This window comes from Pipistrellus hanaki (genome assembly GCF_964339955.1).
Source record: "Pipistrellus hanaki genome assembly, chromosome: 1".
NCBI lineage: Eukaryota > Metazoa > Chordata > Mammalia > Chiroptera > Vespertilionidae > Pipistrellus > Pipistrellus hanaki.
Genome location: NC_140503.1, coordinates 89,397,357 through 89,417,302, shown reverse-complemented (window position 1 = coordinate 89,417,302; position 19,946 = coordinate 89,397,357). Strand labels below are relative to the sequence as shown.

Below are 19,946 nucleotides of genomic sequence, written 5' to 3'. Positions count from 1 at the left end.
TGGAAGGGACCAGGCCTGCAAGGAGGGCAGTTGGGGGCAATCAAGCCTGCAGGGGAGGGCAGTTGGGGGCAATCAGGCCTGCAGGGGAAAGCAGAGGGAAACCAGGCCCACAGGGAAGGGTAGTTGGAGGTGACCAGGCCAGCAGGGGAGAAAAGTTAGGGGTGACTGGGACAGCAGGAGAGGGCAGTTAGGGGCGACCTGGCCTGCAAGGGAGGGTATTTGGGAGGGATAAGGACTGCAGAGGAGGGCAGTTGGGGGAGGCCAGGCCTGCAGGGGGAGAACAGTTAGGGGCGACTAGGCTGGCAGGGGAGGGCAGTTAGGAGCAATTGAGCCATCAGGGGAGGACAGTTAGGGGTGATCAGGCCCACAGGGGAGGGCAGTTAGAGGCAACCAGAATGGCAAGGGAGGGAAGTTAGGGGTGACCAGAACAGCAGAGTAGGACAGTTGGGGGTGACCACGCCTGCAGGGAAGGGCACTATGGGGGAATGAGGCCAGCAGGGGAAGACAGTTAGGGCAATTGGGCCGGCAGGGGAGCAGTTAGGCTCTGATCAGGCTGCCAGGGGAGTGGTTAGGGGGTGATCAGGCTGGCAGACAGACCGGTTAGGGGCAATCATGCAGGCAGGCATGTGAGCAGTTGGGAGCCAGCAGTCCTGGATTGTGAGAGGGATCCCAGATTGGAGAGGGTCCAGGCTGGGCTGAGGGACACCCAGCCTCCATACACAAATTTCGTGCACTAGGCCTCTAGTAAGAGGAATATAATGGCTCTAGAGATATGAAATGATCTGAGGCAGAGGACAAAAAATTTAATCAAACTACAATAAATGAAAAGAATAGTTTCCTTTACATTAAAATTCAGATATTCAGTCAAGAAAATTCTTCTATGACACTTTTTAAAAAACAGGAAAATGAGTATTCACTGGAACTTCTAATCACACTACAAAAGTATTCATATATAGGTAAAGTATGACTATGTTACTTAGAATTAACTGGATAAATGTTAACTATTTAATGAGATTGCTTTTTCAGACAAGCTTAACACTAAAACCCTAAATCAACAATCTTTTATAAGTGGATATTAAAAGGATATTAAAACAATGGGCACTTATGTACTAGTTGGTTTGGCTTGTTGGATAGAGTGTCGGCCCACAGACTGAATGATCCTTGGTTCAAAGACCATTGGTTGCAAGGACATATACCTTGAATCCCAGCCCTGGTCAGAAAGCATGAGGGAGGCAACCAATTGATGTGTCCCTCTCACATTGATATTTCTCTCTGCCTCTCTCCCCCTTCTACTCTCCCTAAAAATCAATGGAAAAATATCCTTCAATGAGGATTTTTTTTTTTTTTAAATCACAGAAAACAAAACAAAAATACACACACCTGGGCACTTAGGAAAGCCACGTTTTCCAAAGTATAAGAGCTTTTATTATTGACATTTTCTAATGCCATCATTTCTTCAAACTATTTAAAAGCCCCACTTTGCCTAGTAAAAATGTTCCCTATCAAACAAGAGAATGGCATGGTTACCTTAGAGAATAAAAATGATAATACAGAAAAGTTGAGGACAGTAAGACCATAAGATTAATAAACAACTATCCTGAGATATCCATTTAAGATAAAGAAAAAATTTAACCATTTAACATTACTGTTAAATATTTTATTTCAAAATGTACAGAAATGTAAAATTCTGCAATGCTCTTAAGGGCTTAATATTTGGATCTGAATTGGTTTACAAATTAAAAGTACATATACTTTTATTCAGACTTTGAGATCACTGTGTAAAAACTTTAGCATACTGAAAAGAAAAGTTGGAATTAATAATGCAATTAACTAGGAAAAAGAGCAAAATGTTATTACCTCCCTTTAAAAATTTTTTTCAAGTACTATAAGGAATTATTACCTTTTAATTAGCATATTAAAAACATTCCAAGTAATTATCTACCCACTAGAGGCCTGATGCACGAAATTCGTGAACTGGGGGGGGGGGCCTTCAGCCTGGCCTGTGCCCTCTCATAGTCTAGGAGCTCTTGGGAAATGTCCAACTGATGGCTATGCCCACTCCCAGTGGGGAGTGAGCCTAAACCAGCCCATTAGACATCCTTAATGCTGCTGCTGTGGAGGCGGGAGAGGCTCCTGCCACTGCCACTCTGCTTGCCAGCAGTGAGCCCGGCTTTTGGCTGAGTGGCTCTCCTCCTATGGGAGCACACGGATCACAAGGGGGGCAGCTCCTGTGTTAAGCATCTGCCCCCTAGTGGTCAGTGCACATCACAGTGACCAGTTGTTCCGCTGTTCGGTCAATTTGCATATTAGCCTTTTATTGTATAGACTATTATAAGATTTTTATTTTTAAAAATAAACCAAGAAATCAAGTATCCTATATAATAAAAGCTTAATATAGTAAGTGTCTAGTCGTCTGTTCAACCAATCAAAGCATAATTGCTAATGGTATGCTAAGGCTTCTCAACCACTTGCTATGACCACCAGGGGGCAGTAGTCGACAGGTAGGTTAGCTTGCTGCTTGGGTCCAGCCGATTGGGACTGAGTTCGAGGGTCTAGACATGCCCTGGAGCCCTCCCACGGTCCCTCCTTGGCTGGCCAAACCTCCCATATCCCTCCCTGGCCTGGCTGGTGCCCTCTCGCAATCTGAGACCCCCCTCGGGAGATGTCGGAGAGCTGGTTCCCACAGGCCAGGCCAAGTGACCCACAGGTGCACCAATTCGTGTACTGGGCCTCTAGTTTTAATATAATTTTAGCATGTGCTCTTTAGTTTGTTTTTACTTAAATAATAAAATAAAATTCACCATATACATAAAGAAGACAGAACTCATCTCTAGGAACTACTAGGTATATGGTAAGTCTTGAAAAAATACACAGAAAATCCAATTGCTAACTCAATTACAATACCAAAGGCATTAAACTATGGCAGGTAAAAATTCCAAATAACAAAGTGCAAACGTAAATTCAAAATGAAATAAAGACCATTCCTAAAATGGGAATTTTACTAATGATATGATTTTACACAATACAACTGGGTCTTTAAAAATTATTAGCATGAAAATTTACCTTCATTTATTTTGGATATGTCCACATTAGAATTATTAAGTTGCAGTGTAGCTTGCAAGGCAGGAAGCAACTGTCTAAGAAGATTTGGATCCTGAAGTAATGGAGGTATTGGTGATTGTGGAACAGGAGAAACAGGGATTGCTGAAGCAGATGTTGGAGGTGCAGATGTGGGATTCAGTCCAGAAGACGACGTGGAAGGAGTTGTGCAAGAATGTGATACAGATTTGTCTCCTGATGTAGATTCTAAATAAACAGGAGATAATAAGGCTGAAAGAATTACTTGAATAGAGGAAACTGAACCGATATCAAATAACTTCCATGTGCCAGGTTTGGTGAAAAAAAATCAAGAGATTATATAGCTTGCTTGAAGTCATGAAACCTTGGTAAAGCAATGATTCAACCATATCCATGTCTGATTCTAAAAGTACCACACTGTTTATTAGTAATGCTGTCCGAAATACTTTTGTATATTAACTACATATTCATGGAACCTTCCATTAGGATAAAAGGACAATACAATCCTCTAGGTCTAAATGTTACATGTCTGAAAATAATTAAAGGTGAAAATATCTACGAACAACCTACCTAAATATAACAATGGTCTTAATACAAATCAGGACAGGTACTATGGTGAACAACCCCAGAATGGGCTAAGATTATGATAAAGAACACAACTTGTGGCTTGTCTTGCCAGATATAAAAACTTACATTTTTTAAACAAAACCAAATTAAGGTTAATTTAAACTTCTGTATGTATATTTAAATATTTAAAAATAGAGAAAATATAAGAAGATATATTTTAACAGGATGCAGAAATTTACAAAAAGCAAAAAAAACAATTACATAAAAAGTATTAGTAACCAAAATATTTTAAGGAATTACTATAGATCAAAAAGGACAAAGTACACAATATAAAATCAAACAAAAGACACAAAATGACATTTCACAGCTTTATTAAAAAAAAAAAAAAAAACTGCAAAAGATGCTACACTTCATTGATAATCAGGAAAATGAAAATTAAAAACAACAGGGTATCTTTTTATGTTCATCAGGTTGACAAAAATGTAAAAGCCTGACAAATGTTGGCAAAGAGTAACAGAACACTTCACATTTCTGGTGGAGACTAAACCACATTGGAAAATAACAATGAGGCATTATCTAGAAAAACGAGCTGTACACACACTTTGTGACCCACCAACCCCTCACAGATATACACCCTAGTTTAGAAACTATATAAACCAGGAGAAACATTCAACAAATTTTTAAAATATATTATTTATTTATTTCAGAGAGAAAGGGAAAGGGAGAGATAGAAACCTCATTGATCAGCTGCATGCCATGGAGCCTGATTGGGAATCGAACTGTGTGTCCTCCTGGTTCATAGGTCAACACTCAACCACTGAGCCATGCAGGCTGGGCACATTCAACAATTTTTATCACAGTGATAGGTTTGTTTTATTTCATCTTTTAAATATATTTTTATTTATTTCAGAGAGGAAGGGAGAGGGAAAGATAGAAACATCAATGATCAGAGAGAATCATTGATGGGCTGCCTCTTGCACACCCCCAACTGGGGATCAAGCCCATAACCCAGGCATGCGCCCTTGACCGGAAATGAATCTGGAACCCTTCAGTCAACAGTCCAACGCTCTATCCACTGAACCAAACCAGCTGGTACTGTTTGTTTTATTTTAGTACAAAACTAGAAACACATGTCCACCATTAGGAAAATGAACACAAACTGGTATTTTCATGGAATTTTACTAATACCGTGACTTTCATGGACAAAAAAAAGAGCATTAGAAACAGAGACCTTATTATGGGTAACAACATTAAGATTGGGCTATTCAAGATGTTCATACATAGTCTCTGACAATACTGGTCTAAAAACTAAACATGAAAATTTACATTCCTTTTCACTATCATCATTGGTCATACACACTCAGGTTAGGGACTGTCCCAGTGTGTTTTGCCCTACCACCACAGTGTTCCCACCCGGTTGAAATTAATGTCTGACAACGTGAAGGACCAGATCTACAAACTGGCCAAGAAAAGCCTGACTCCCTCAGAAATCAGTGTGATCCTGAGAAACTTACAAATCAGGATCACACTGATTTCTGAGGGAATCAGGCCTTTCTTGTCCAGACATTGCACGAGTACGTTTTGTGACAGGTAATAAGATCCTGGAAATTCTTAAGTCCAAAGGACTTGTTCCTAATCTTCCTGAGGATCTCTACCATTTAATTAAGAAAGCTGTTGTTGGAAAACATCTTGAGAGGAATAGAAAGGATAAGGATGCTAAATTCCACCTGACTCAGAGCAGTAGTTACTGTTTGGTTCAATATTGTAAGTCCAAACGAGTCTTCCTCCCAATTGGAAATATGAGTCATCCACAACTGCTACTCTGGTTGCGTAAAATGTCTATGTACTCAAGCAATAAAATCACTCTTTAATTAGGAAACAAATTGCTAAAGCATTTTTTAATTTCCCATACATACACATTTCTTAAAAATTTAAGCTCACATTTATATTATATTACTGATTTAAGACTGCTACTATGATATGTTTCAGGCTCACTGTGTTTGAATGTTTACACTGCTACCAGTAACTAAATCTTCATTTCAAATTCTAGGAACTAATTTTTTTCTCTTCCTAGCTCCAAAAAAAACAAAACAAAAAAAAAACCCAGGTTATTATTAACAAGCTTATTGAAAATGGACTCCTCTACCAGCCTTTTTATGATGCTACTGTAATGGTTAAAAGAACTAGGAGCAATAGCTCTCTAAAATATAAACCTCAGGATGTATTGTTCAGTTATGATCAAGTTAGAAGGTATAAAAAATTTTATTTATTTATTCTTAAAATATATTTTATTGATTTTTTTACAGAGAGGAGGAGAGAGGGATAGAGAGTTAGAAACATCGATGAGAGAATCATCCATCAGCTGCCTCTTGCACACCCCCTACTGGGGATGTGCCGGCAACCAAGGTACATGCCCTTGACCGGAATCGAACCCGGGACCTTTCAGTCCACAGGCCGACGCTCACTAAGCCAAACCGGTTTTGGCGTATAAGACATTTTAATTTTTGAAGAGACTTGTGCATATTGAAAGTAAATTAATTAGAAGGTGGCTGGCGAGGCGGGACCAGGTGAGTGGACACGCCCTGGAGCCAACCTCTCACAGTCACCCCCTGACCACCCGCACCTGGGGCAGCGCTGGGACTCGAGAAGGGAGTCTGTAGAGTGAGCAGGGTCCCTCCACAGGTGGGTCCCTCGGCCTGGCTTGCAGGGATCGGGCCCAAACTGGCATTCTGACATCCCGAAGGGTTCTGGAGTGCAAGAGAGTACACTGCAAAGTTGCTATTGCTTGTATTGAGTGTCTGCTCCCTGGTGGTCAGTGCACATCAAAGCTACTGGCCAGCTGGTCACTTAGGCTCTTATATATATAATGTTTGGAACAAAACAAGCTCTATATGTTAACTTCCTTTACTTCCTGCACAAATTAGTAACCACTTCCCTCTGAAATGATCCTTACTCTTATTATTTCTACTGTGATTTTCTTTTGCTTTCAGTGACAGGAGTTGGAGAAGGTATAAGTTGTTTTCAAATTTATTTTGGTGCTGCTAAATCTAGCCACAGATTTGAAAAATTAACAAAAGCTTAAAAATTCTTCACCATTGTTCTTTAATCCAAAATAGTAGAAAAATTAATAAATATCACACCATGCAAAATTAAGTAACAAAAAAATAAACATCCTTTATTTCTAATTTTAATATTTATTTACTCTGAGGATAGATACCTTTTACAATTTTATGAGAAAAGACTATTGATAAACTAGAGGCCTGATGCACAAAATTCATGCAAGAGTAGGCCTTCCTTCCCCCAGCATTGGCTTCCCTCTGGTACCTGGGACCAGGGCTTTCCTCCAACCACTGATAGGCACCCACCACTTTCCTCACAGCCCTGGCTTCATCCGGAAGGACGTCTAGTCTAATTAGCATATTATGCTTTTATTATTATAGATAATATGGAAACCAGTTATAGGATCCTTGAGCAAATGACATGTCTAAAGCAAGGATATCTCTATTAAAAAGTTTTAATGAATGAATAATCATCCCTCTCATTAGATGAAAACTATGGAACCAGCAAGTAACTATGTGAATAATAGCATCTTCTAAGAACCAGCGTGAAGTTACTGCATAGGTCTGCTTCTGTGGCCACCCCATTTATTTTTCAAAGTTATTTATGCTAATAAATTATAAGAAACTTGTTAATGAAGATCATTAAACTCTTCTAACTGGCACTCATGTGACCAAAACAAAGAACAAAAGCCCTTGTTTCCTGCCTATTTTGTCATTTTACAAATCTGGAAGGGAGGGTAGAGTTAGGCCCAGTTTATAGAATGGACAAGGGGTACCAACTGACAAAAATCAGTTTTAGATATTTCAGAACATCAGAGTTTGTTTCTTTATTATATGGTTGTCCAATATATTCCCCTAACACAGGGGTCCTCAAACTTTTTAAAGTGGGGGCCAGATCATGGTCCCTCAGAGAGCTGGAGGGCCGGACTATATGAACTACTAATTCCTACTGTAACACCTCGGCTGCGCTCACTGCCCAAAAAACCTGGCGGGCTGGATCAGACTCCTCTGCGGGCCGCATGTGGCCCGCGGGCCGTAGTTTGAAGACCCCTGCTTGAAAGGTAGTATCTGACCTCTGTCCTGTTTCACCCTACCCAACACAACAATTATTCTCTACAAAATTGTACAATAGTTTCAAAACTTTTTCACACTCATTCCTTCAAGCAAAGGTAGATTTTGATTTATCTTTTTCTCAAGAGACACACTGGCTTTAAAGGAATCTAAATTTATTGCTGTTTCATTTAATTAGATGCAAAACATATATAACACACTTTCTCCAAATACGTTTTTTAAATCATGACCAGTGTGCAGGTGTTTGCCCCAATCCTCAGCACACTCATTACCATTCTTAGTTATTTCTCCCTCTACAACAAATATTTACTGCTTACATTTGTCAAGCATTATGGATAGGGATAGATCAGTGGTTAAGAAAGATCCTGTTCTGGTATTATTTCATACAGCTTATCTACCCTATTAGCACTTAAGATCAAGAGACCACTTTTAGTTGAACCATCAACCTCTTCATATAAATTGTTAAGGAAAATCCAAACAAGAAAATCACTACAGTGATAAGAAGAGTCAATAGGAAGCTTAATTTAAATAACCATGTATCCACTGAGGGAAATATTTTTTTTCAAATTAATGGGTGCTTCACAAATTTAGACGAAGTGAAAAGCAATCTAAAAAAATCCAATTTCTTATTTAAGGAAACAATATTGTCTTCAGTTCACATGCAAGGAGAAGTACTTGGAAAGACTATACAATTTTCCCTATATAAATAGGCAATTCCAAGATAATTGAGTTTCTTCCTATAAGTTCAATAAAATTATTAAATTTCAGAAGTCTAAGTTAATATAGACTTTATAGGTCTTTCATTATGGTTTTATGAAAACAACATGAATTTGAGAAGCTGCCACTAACACTATGTGTTCATACTGTGGCAATATTCAGGCTTTTCATATCTAATAAGAGAAAATATCTTCTCCCTCAAGATGTTGTTTTAAGGAATAAATTAAAATGTATATAAATTACCTAGCACCAAATGTGGTACATTGTTAATTTTTAATTGTTAGGTTGTCAAAATGATACTTGAATCATATATAGATAGAAAGTGAACAAAGTACAAATATAGTAAAACATAACGTCTAATCCTAAAATGGACACAGTCTAATTGAAGGAACTAAAATTATGTGATAAATGCTATAATAAACAAAACTACAAAGTGTTTGTGAAACACAGATTGGGAGAAGTTAACTAATGCTGAGAATCAAAGGACATTAGAGTAGCTCTTAAAAGGTACTGAGTTCAACAGAATGGGAATAAAAGAAATATGTCTTTCTTTTCAGCAAAGGCTCAAAACAAAAGAATGTAACATGCCCCAAGAAATGTACAAATTTGCAACAGATAAAATATAGGAAATATAAAAGTGGGCTGTTGGAGGTTAAGCTAGTAAGACAGACTGCAACTATATTGTTAAGTACTACTTGTTTTAACCTTACTATGAAGTTATGAACTTTATCCTTTAGATAATGGGAAACTGTTAGAAAATTTGAAACAAATAATACAACCCAAACTAAAAGTGGACAAACTGGGTAAAAGTAAGCAGAGCAGAAATCAGGTTAGTTCAAAAGGGATGACCCGAGTTTCAATAATGGAAATAAGATATAGGAGGAAGAATCCAAGATTTGTTGATGGATAGGTAGGAGGAGCTGGGCTAGAAATGTTGAAGAACAAGGAATAATTGGGGGGAAGTATCGTCACTTACTGAGAACCTAAGAATAAATTGTGGGAAAAGAGAGTAATTTGGGACACACTGTATTCTGAGACATAATACCAAGTGCTTATAGAAGAAAAGCATTAATGTGAGATAAGAATGGTTGCCCAACAAAAGAGAATATATGTGAAGCAAGCAAACACACACACACTGAATGCTACTGTTATTTAAGAGGCAAGAAGATAACAGAAAAGGGAAATTAGAGTACCAGTATCCCAGAAGACAGGAAAGAAAGGAATTTCAAAGGGAGGTAAAAGCTAAAAAGTATTAAAATGAACAAGAGGTAGCCCTGGATGGCGTGGCTCAGGTGGTTGGAGCTTTGTCCTATGCACTGAAAAGTGTGGGTTTGATTTCCAGTCAAGGCAGGTCGGAGGCAACTGATTGATGTGTCTCTTTTACATCAATGTCCTGTTCCCCCCCCCCCTCTCAAAAATCAATAAAAAACATGTCCTTGGGTGGAGATTAAAACAAACAAACAGTATGGAAGGTAAAATGAGACCAACATTTTAAGAACTGAAAAACTGTAACATCCATTAGAAAGTGAATTCAGTTTTCATCTTTCCAGAATTCTCTCAGTATATTTAATTCTGCATCAGGATAAATATCACTTGCACACCTAACCTTGGCTCTCAAGTTGGGTTTCAGAAGGGAAAAAGATTATGCACGGCGCAGGAGTCAGGGAGAAACCAGCTCAGATGTGGCCGAAGGTCCATGTGTGGCTGGACCTCACCTGCTGAACCCTCAAGACATTTAGAAGTTCCTTGACATTTATTAATACTAATCAGCTAATTCACCTCCAATGGGTCTACCCACAATTAATTATTGCCTTTTCATTTCTTTATTTTGTTTTTTTAAGTGAAAGAGAGGGGGACAAGCGAAGGGGGTAAGGGAGGAGTGGAAGAGAGAGAAGAACATCAGTGTGAAAGAGACACGTCAATTGGTTGCCTGACTCCCACACGATAGGGCCAGGGATAGAACTTGCAACTGAAGTACATGCTCTTGAGAGAATTGAACCACTGACTCTTTGGTGTGAGGGCCGATGCTCTAACCATTGAGCAACACCAGCCAAGGCTATTTCCTTAAGTTTCTTAAAACTTACTATGGAGCATAAGTTTAGCACTGTGAGTAGTTAGGCAACTACGCCCTGCTTTTGTTTTTGTATCACCTTCCAAGTAATAGTCACTTTTTTGAACATGGTATGGCTTCAGCATAAAGTTGGATAAACACAGTTTGGGTTGCAAAGTTTAGCGTATTCTCTTCAAACAATAAAACTCCTTATCTTGTGGCCCATGACTCAGTTTTCTAATTCACAAACTGAAATCAACAGCTGATATTGTATAAAAATGGCAAGTTTTAAAACTTGTCTCTATTCATATTTAAATTGTAATTAATAGAAAATTGGAATAATATGAACAATAAAGATTTATTTAAAAAAAGAAAAGAAAATTGGGACAATGTATAAACTAACTCATCAAGACAATTAGCACTCAAAAAAATTACACAAATATGAAGGGACAGTCACTTGGCTTTGATAAGTTATTTAAACAATTACTAAGTATTATAAATTAAGTACTGGACTTAAAAGTGTATATGACAAAAAAAAAACAATTATGAGGCTTCATAATTAAAAATTAAAAGAAAAAACTAATATGGCTAACTCTAGACCTATAAATCTATGTAGTAACATTCAAAAAGACTTAAGAGTTTATAATTAAGTCTTATTTAAGCTAATGGAAATAATGTAATATAATCAGAAATTCAGAAACTATATAGTTCAACGTGCAGCACATCTAGTAATAATGGCATACCTTTTCTTTCTGTTTTCTGTGCAGGGACAGAAGATGTGGGTGTAGGCAGTTTTGATAAAGTAGATGCTCCATTAGCATCAAATGATTTCTTTGGCTGGTGATCAGACTGTAGCATAAATTGACTAGAAGGAACAGTGCTTGGGGTAGCAGTTGGATGAACCACTGGTTTGATGGGGTGCTGTACTGGCGTAGAACTACTGTGAGTCTCTGCTCTTGGCAGTCTGTAGTCTCTGTCATTGTGTCTGCTTGTTTGAGACAAAATATTCTGTGGGAGCAAACTACTGGCATCACTGGAATGCTTGTCTTCCACTTTAGTTCACAGTTCGAAAAAAGAGATGTTGGAATGACGGTGATGGAAGGGGGAAGAAAAAAGATTATGTTAGAATCCTGTCTTGAACATCAGCTAATTTAGCAATATACTTGTACTTTTAATAAAACTGCAAGCCCAGTTAATGTCTGCAGTTTTAGCATATGTCTAAATGCTGAAAAAATTTTTAGCTCAACTATAAATACTAATCTATACTCAAGATTTCAAGTGGGCAACAACTCTTTGGGTATTCTTTAGAACCACAGTTGTTCAAACAAAACTTTAAAAATACTCTGGTAAAATAACTTAAAATTTTTTTGATAATTAAAAAAGTAAATAGTCCAGTCTTTTAAAATATAGACCTTTGGGTCTAATAATTAACTGAATTGTCCACATGACTAAACAAAAAGGCTATTAGCTTTAGTAGCCTGATCTTTCTGAACACTAACTAATTTGTGGGCTCTAAAGTAGTTTGTGCTAGGGCTTAAATGACCTGTTTTGTAATGATCGAATTAACAATGAACATATTTTATTAATGTAAACAAATACCAGTAGTTATAAAATCAAGTGATAGATAATGCTATCTGAAAATAGAAGTCCTACATCCACAGCATAGTAAAAAAAAAAAAAAAAAAAAAAACCAAAAAACCCACTTGCTATTATTACTTTCAAAACAAATCTTTTAACAATTTAAAGCCACAAAAATATTTTAAATTTAGAAGTACTTTTGCTTCCACAAAGAGTACAAAAGAAGGAAAAAACCAACAATCATAAAACTTTGTATTTATCAAAAAACCTGTAGCCTACATTACAACAGTCTTATCAGTAATTAAAGAATTAAAACAGTATGTTTTACTATGTTTCCAAGTAGAGAAACATTTTAAGATGTAAGCACATTCTATATGATAATAAAATTATCAGAGGATGCCCTCCCTGTTGAATACTGTATTCTTTTTTCCAATTCACAGTTTCTCCAAGTCTAGAGACTAGGACAGCACAAAGAAGGAAGTCTGCTGAAACTACAAGCCAGTTTTCAACTCATCAGTGCACAACTCCTACATGTTGAACCATAAGAAAAGGTACTGCCAAAAAAAACTTCAATCTATCAACTTGCATGCATATAAAATTTTAAAGTTTTATTCTAAAGTGTCCTCCTGAAAAGACTACTACTACAATAGAAACTTTCAGAGACAGAATAACAGAAATAATACCATGCCCAATTCCCACCAACCCTGTCACTTGATTACCTAAAACTTTTATTTCATAGACCAAGAAAAATTCCTTTTAGTTCTATATAATTGTAACAGTCAAAGTAAATACATTCAGTTGAAAATTACAGATGATATTTTCTTAAGCTTTGGGAAGAAAAAAAAATACCCCAGCAGCAGGATTACAGGGACTGAGAAAGATACAGCTGCAACAGTTTTCTATTACAACTCTACAGAAGAGTTAAAGCTGGGACTCTACTTTCTAATCCCCACAACAAGGATATTCAACAAATTTCGGAAGAGATTTTTGGTTGTCACAACTGAGAAGAGATGTGTATGGAGAGGCCAGGTACGGTGCTCTACAACCTACAATGCACACAGGACAGCATCCCACAACAAAGAATTACCTGACTCTAAATATCCTTGGTGTTACTGTTGAGAAACCTCAAATTAAGGTACCTCTAACTATCCAACAATCACTTTATAATGCACAATCACAATTAAAGTTGACAAAAATAATCCAATAGCAGTAATATCAAATTAAAAAGTTTATCCATATGATTTTCAATGCCAAGTTTGGATAACATTTACTACATTGCAAACAAAACAAAAAAAACTGCTCTAAAATCTAACACATACATACACGCATACTTCTTTTATTGGCAGTTGGAATTACAAAGCTTTAAGCCTTATCCTACATGAACACTAAAATACTGGTCAGATGTGAAAACTCTATCAACATTTTCTAGGTAGAGAAAGTTAAACACTTAAATGTCTTAGTGACTTTATTACGACAACACACCAAGTACAGCTCAGTTGACCAATTGGAGAAGAAATAAAAAGCAACCATATAGCCAAGGCCCTTTCACAAACATTATTTAAAATTCAAAAAATATGATACAGACTATATTTTAACACCAACACAGACGCACTGATCATCTGCACTTCATTTCTTTGCAGACAGAAAAGAAGTCTATGTCCCTAAATGTCTCCAGTTCATGGGATTAACACAACAGATATGATTTTCTTGAAAAATTATTTATTAAAAAGAGAAAAAATGTTTTTTCCTTCCATCAATATTTCTATTAGTTCTCAAATTACACCCTTTCACTTCTACCAATATTTCTATCAGTTCTCAAATACCCCTTCACTTACTCAACCCCAGTGGTTCTCAAGCCCCACAGGAGGGCAACTTAATTTTTAAGGGGGTAATTCAGGAATGAGTTATTAGCAGTGAATTTTTTGTATTTCTTATGGTTCTAGGGGCCTCATATATTGTGACATATTTAAGCATTTCGGTTCTCTATTATATATTCTGAATCTTTATTTGCTTTTTTTCATATCATATTATTACTTTTCTAACAATTTATTGATTTCTTCCTCAGTACTTCAACTCAACTGTCCTTTGTTCTTTTTTCTCTTTCATGGATGCCATGTTCTTTGGAATCTTGTTTGTTAGATAAAGTTAATGGCCTTTTAGGCTTCCTCCATGTGAATAAGAGCTCACTTTTTGAATAAGAGTTATATGTTATAGGGGAAGCATCAGAATTTTAGGTAGGGCATGGCCAAAAAAAAAGGTTGGAAAGACTAAAGTAGACATACTAGGCTCTGATCCTTTTTCCTCTCTGAGGAAGCCTACCCCATTAATTTTTAAAAAGTTGTTATTTTTTACACCCATTTGCCACTCTTCCTCAATACCCACCTACACCCCCACAACACAATTTGTTCAAGAGGCCCACAAGCTCGGAGCTATTGTAGTATTGTATTTGTTGTTGTTTTTTTAAACCTGGAGAGGAAAGCATTAATCTCACTTCTAATTGTTTGCCAAAAGACAGTCATTTAAGGTATTAAGTTTAATTGGACTAGATCCTAAGTCTTCCATCTCAAAATACCATTCTTAATTTCCTAACTTTAGTACTTTATTTATTGTTAAAAGACACAATTTTTATTGATTTTAGAGAAGGATGGAGAGGGAGATAGAAAAATCATGATGAGAGAGAATCACTGAATGGATCTCTCCTGCACGACCCCTACTGGGATGAGCCCACAACCCAGGCATGTGCCCTTGACCAGAATCAAACCCAGGCCCTTTCAATCTACACACTGGCACTCTAACCACTGAGCAAATTGGCTAGGGCTAGCTTTAGTACTTTAAATCATTGTTTTCTAAGAATTAAGTACAATTTCACTATATAAAAAAATTAAATGTTCCAAGAAATATATCTCAAACATTTAGTCCCACAGAATTATGCTGTTTCATCTTATATAATTATTCCCATCAAAATATTAATATCCTCTGCTGAAACTAAATAGATCCCCTACTTTTTTGTTTTGAATTATAGGAGGAAAATTCAAATGCTTAAATCTAAGAATTCCTAGAACAAACCTGGAATTCCTCTCAAAATTTAAAAGTTTAATAAAGGGCCCAAAAAAACTCTCTGGAATTTCAATTTTATTCTAGATAAGAGACGCCACTGGGAAAAGGATATGACTAGTAAAAGCTTCAAACTCAAATTTAAATTTGAAAAAAAATTTTACTTTTAATTTTAAATGAGTTAAAAACAAATGTATGCAACTTATATTGTCCCACTTAAGACAAAATCTGACCCCCAAAGAACATTAGGCTATGCATGGAAATGTTCTGCATGTTTATAGTCATGCTGAAACCGATTCCAAAACAAGTTTTTCATCAACCAAACAACAATAGGCACTGTGATGTCACTATCTGTGTAGGGGGCGCTGATTCAATTATTAAATTGAAGCCCAGGGAGTTCTGGAAGGGATATCAGTGCTCAGTTTAATAGTATATAATTCAACATGGGGTGTGGGAGTACATGGATAGGGGGAAGCTCCTGTTTTAAAAAGAAGTCAATCTACAAAATGAAGTTTTATTTTATTACTTTTTTTTTTTTTTTTTTTTTTTTTACCAACTTAACTGCATTACAGCCATTAAGGATATTAATGAATACTTGTTTGTATTATTCCACTGTGCATACTTTCCCTTTTCAGGAAACAAAATGGTGATTAGGGAAACATATCCAACATAAAGGAAACCCTATATATTCCTATTTATTTTAGTTTACATATGTAAATGTTTATGCATTTAGATCTATAGCATAAATGAACCACAGGAATGAAGTAAACATCATTACTATTTCAAAGAAAAAAATACTTACTTCCACTGGCAAATGCATTAGTGGCTGTTGCTTGCATCACCTCTCTTCTGTAATCCCTATCTTTTGGGAAGCTATTAACTGCCATCTTGTTTGCTTCTTTCTGTCTCTGTTCTCTAAAAATAAAAAAATAAACCCATAATAATTAAATCATATATAATAAGTCTACATATAACACTTCTGGCCAAATGTTCAACAAAATTATATATGCAAAATTAAATAACTGAATATAGTTTTATTATTATGTTACTGATGTGGTACATAGGATGCAGTAAACAAAACATTAACATTTCCACTGGTAAAAATATTATACCAATTATTTATATAACATTAACCCAACAACCAAAACTCTGTAATATTAATTCTACATATATGAAGGAACATACTGTCCCACAAAAATTACAAAGATTTCCATTACAATTATATAAAAATGAATAAATGTGAATATAAAATTTTAAATTAAGTGCACCAAATGTTCACAAGGCCCCGGAGAACAGTTGCTTACTCTGTCTTAGTTTTTTTAAGGAAATCATGGCATACACAGATAATGGGCCAATCACTGCAATTATATAGGAGAATAAATATCACTATTAGAAACCTAAACTTATAATGTTTAATGTTCTAAGATGTTAACTGATAGAATCAAGAATGAGAAATACTGTTCAATTAGATTAAGAGCTAAATACCTTTCAAGCCACTCTTTTGGTTTTTCCCATTGTGAAACTTCTGTTCGACAATTGTAGTAGTATTTTTTCCCAGAAGAGCTAATGTGCTCAGACCAGTCATCTGCAGAATCATAAGACTTAAAAATATTTTTAAAAATTAGAAAATGTTAATACTGTTTAATAACTTGATATGAAATATCAAGAATGTCAATGGTTTTCAAAGTATATATGGGAAAAGACTAATAAGATAAAGACAACCTGATCTAGGATGTAAATAAATAAATAAACACACACACACACCCCTTAGGAGACCTTAGTTTATGAAAACCTTCAAAGATAACAATGGAAAACTCTATTAAATATGTTAAGCAAATTAATAAATATAAAATTAAATAGATTAATAAATACTAATTTATTAGGGGCAGGAAGAAAAATGTTAACTTTACAACATCCTGACATTTGAAAAGCATTACGAAAGTTCCCCATTATCATAATTTTAATTGCTGGAATCCAGTCACATTGGTGGTGGGGGGAAGGGGTTGGAGAACTAACTGAGCTGATGGCACATTAGCTCTAAACTCATAGGCACAATAGTTATCATATACAGTGTGATAGAGAACAACCTGCTTATATTTACTGTTATTTAGTGGGGGGAAAAGCACAAGATTTAAAAATGTAAACAAATAGCTAATTAAAGGCAATGAATTTGTTTCATCTTCAAAACAAATGAAATGGGTCAAGTATTTATTAAACCTTGTCTCACATAAGCAGCATCACACATTTTTCCTATAACTAAAACTAGACTTTTGAACATTCTCAGTATCTTGCAGTTATTTTAAAGGCACTGTAAAATTAGAATGAAATTAGAAAAAACTGAAAGGCCCAGTTTTTATGGAACCGATCTCAGAAAGTTTAAGTACCTGCAGCACTGGCCACAAGAAATCTGGTAGAATTCCAAGCACATTTCAGATGAATTTCTTAACTATTTTTTTTTTTAAAGCTTTAAGTTTAAAATGAAATAATGTTATACTCTGATAGCCTATCCTTGTTCTGGGTTCAACATAGCATAGTGTGACACAATTTTAAAGCATGAAGAAAGGAACTTTTATGCCTTGCCAACTCAAGCTTTAATTTTACCGATGAGGAAATAAGTGGAGATAACTTAAGTTGTCCAAAGGTGCTAAAAACAATTAGTGGTAGAAAAAGAATCAAAATTCAGGTTTGCAGATTCCATTATTTCCACTAAATCAACACCAATTCTGGAAATGTCATAATTTTTAGGGTTGAATAAATACTGCAGATCCTATTATTTGTTTATAATCTCAATTTTATGTCTCTAAATAATGAAGCTATTTGGAAATCTGCCTTGTGCCTCCACACCTCTAAAATCAGTGGAAAGTTAATGCTCAATCCCCCTCCTTTGAAGAATCAGGTTACACCAAGCTGCAGTAATCACAGAAGGCAAAATTCAATTCTTCTACATCATCTACTACCTACCCCCTATAGCTAAATTATTAAGCATACTGAGCTGTTCTATGGATATAGCTGGACATTTTTGGTTTGATTTACTTGGCAAGAGGTTATATGGGATTACTAATTTGATCTGAAGAAGTAGAAAGAGATCTGAGGCAGGTGAACCAGAGTAGATGAGAGAGTGATTTAGACCAGTGTTCTTCACAGTGATGGTTTGAAAACTGTTTCCTGTCCTGGGGAAGATAAGGAGTTTGTATCAGAATAATGTTTCCCTGGCCCAAAGTCTTGCTTTAAGGAAAAAATTTAAAAACTAAAGTTTATTTAATGATAATTAACTTACATTCTGGCACAACTGCAGAACAGTTAAAAGTTCAAAAACCAGAATCCTGAAAAGCATGTGTCTACGACACTCCATTGATTTTGCCTATCAAATCTTAGGTTAGTACAAGTATGTGTTCCAGGGTACAGCATTCTTATCATATACCAGAAAACTTTAGCTTTCACCACCCCTCTTCCACCCTCAAAAAAGATCAAAGTTGGGCCGAGACTGTTTTGGCTCAGTGGATAGAGCGTCGGCCTGCGGACTGAAAGGTCCCGGGTTCGATTCCGGTCAAGGGCATGTGCCTTGGTTGCGGGCATATCCCCAGTAGGGGGTGTGCAAGAGGCAGCTGATCGATGACTCTCTCTCATCGATGTTTCTAGCTCTCTCTCTCCCTTCCTCTCCGTAAAATATCAATAAAATATATTAAAAAAAAAAAAAAAAGATCAAAGTTGGGGGAGAAAAATTAAGTAATGAAGTTATTTTTTAAATGCTAATGTGCAAGAAACAGCAGGTGTTCAACTTCCCCCCCGCCCACTTTATTTCCTTTCAGTTTTATTGAGGTATAACTAACAAATAAAATTGTAATTTATTTAAAGTGTACATAGGGATGATGTGATATACATATACACTGTGAAAGTGTTTTTCTGCACATCTAGTTAACACAATACTCATCTTTTTATATGTAAACGTTTAAGTTCTCTCTTACAATTTCAATTATACAATGCATTGTTATTAATATATACACAGGTATTGAATTTATCAAAAAGAATCTAAAATTAAGAGCTAAGCAAACAAAGGCCTGAAAACATACAAGTTTTCTAAATTAAGCTTGATATAGTTGCCAACATATGCCCTAAAGCAGCAGTTCTGCCAAGTATTGTCCAGGAACTGTTGAGGGCCTCCCCGATCATTTCACAAGATCAAAACTATTTTAATAATAAAACTAAGATGACTGCTTTTCTCCTCATTCCACCATAAGAACACTGTGTTTTCTCAGACTGCACAGATTTTTGTTCACAAAAGACTAAATGCGGATATGAAATTATAGGTCTCTTCTATTAAGTCAGGCATTCAAAAGATGTTCAATGTCTATTTTTTGTTTTAGACATTATCTATCATAAAATATATTATAAGCCAACCTGACCAGTATTGCTCAGTTGGATGGGTGTCATCCATGCATCCAAAAGTTGCTGGTTTGATTTTCAGTCAGGGCACATGCCCAGGATTGTGGGCTCAATTCCCAGTAGGGACATCTAGGAGTTTGCTAATCAATGATTCTCTCTCATCACTGATGTTTCTCTCTCTTTCTCCCTCCCTCCCTCCCTCCCTCCCTCCCTCCCTCTCTCTCTCTCTCTGCCTCTTCCTCTGTCCCTCTCTCAAAATCAATAAAAGGCCCTGGCCAGTGTGGTTACCTGATTAGAAATCAGCAATCCCTGCCTATGGTCAATGCAATCAATCAATCAATCAATCATTCAATCTCTCTCTCTCTCTCCTGCCCTTTTACTCTCTAAAA

General features: G+C 36.2%; 1 protein-coding gene and 1 pseudogene across 14 annotated transcripts in view; one reads left to right on the top strand and one right to left on the bottom strand.

The window, feature by feature from the left end:
* WAC (WW domain containing adaptor with coiled-coil) overlaps window positions 1-19,946 on the bottom strand; it is an 81,529-nt gene that overhangs the window by 12,561 nt on the left and 49,022 nt on the right. For 10 of the 13 annotated variants that reach the window (XM_084875985.1, XM_084875989.1, XM_084875987.1 and 7 more), the window contains 4 exons: window positions 16,660-16,775; window positions 15,977-16,089; window positions 11,286-11,594; window positions 3,064-3,306 (listed from right to left, as the gene is read on the bottom strand). In XM_084875985.1, coding sequence (XP_084732111.1) covers window positions 3,064-3,306; window positions 11,286-11,594; window positions 15,977-16,089; window positions 16,660-16,775 — 781 coding nt within the window. The remainder of the gene's footprint in view (window positions 1-3,063; window positions 3,307-11,285; window positions 11,595-15,976; window positions 16,090-16,659; window positions 16,776-19,946) is intronic. The other 3 variants (XM_084875981.1, XM_084875979.1, XM_084875978.1) reach the window with 1 other exon arrangement.
* On the top strand, window positions 4,210-11,274 carry LOC311612190 (small ribosomal subunit protein uS15-like; annotated as a pseudogene). The gene is made up of 2 exons: window positions 4,210-4,236; window positions 5,015-11,274. The product of its transcript is annotated as a small ribosomal subunit protein uS15-like (transcript).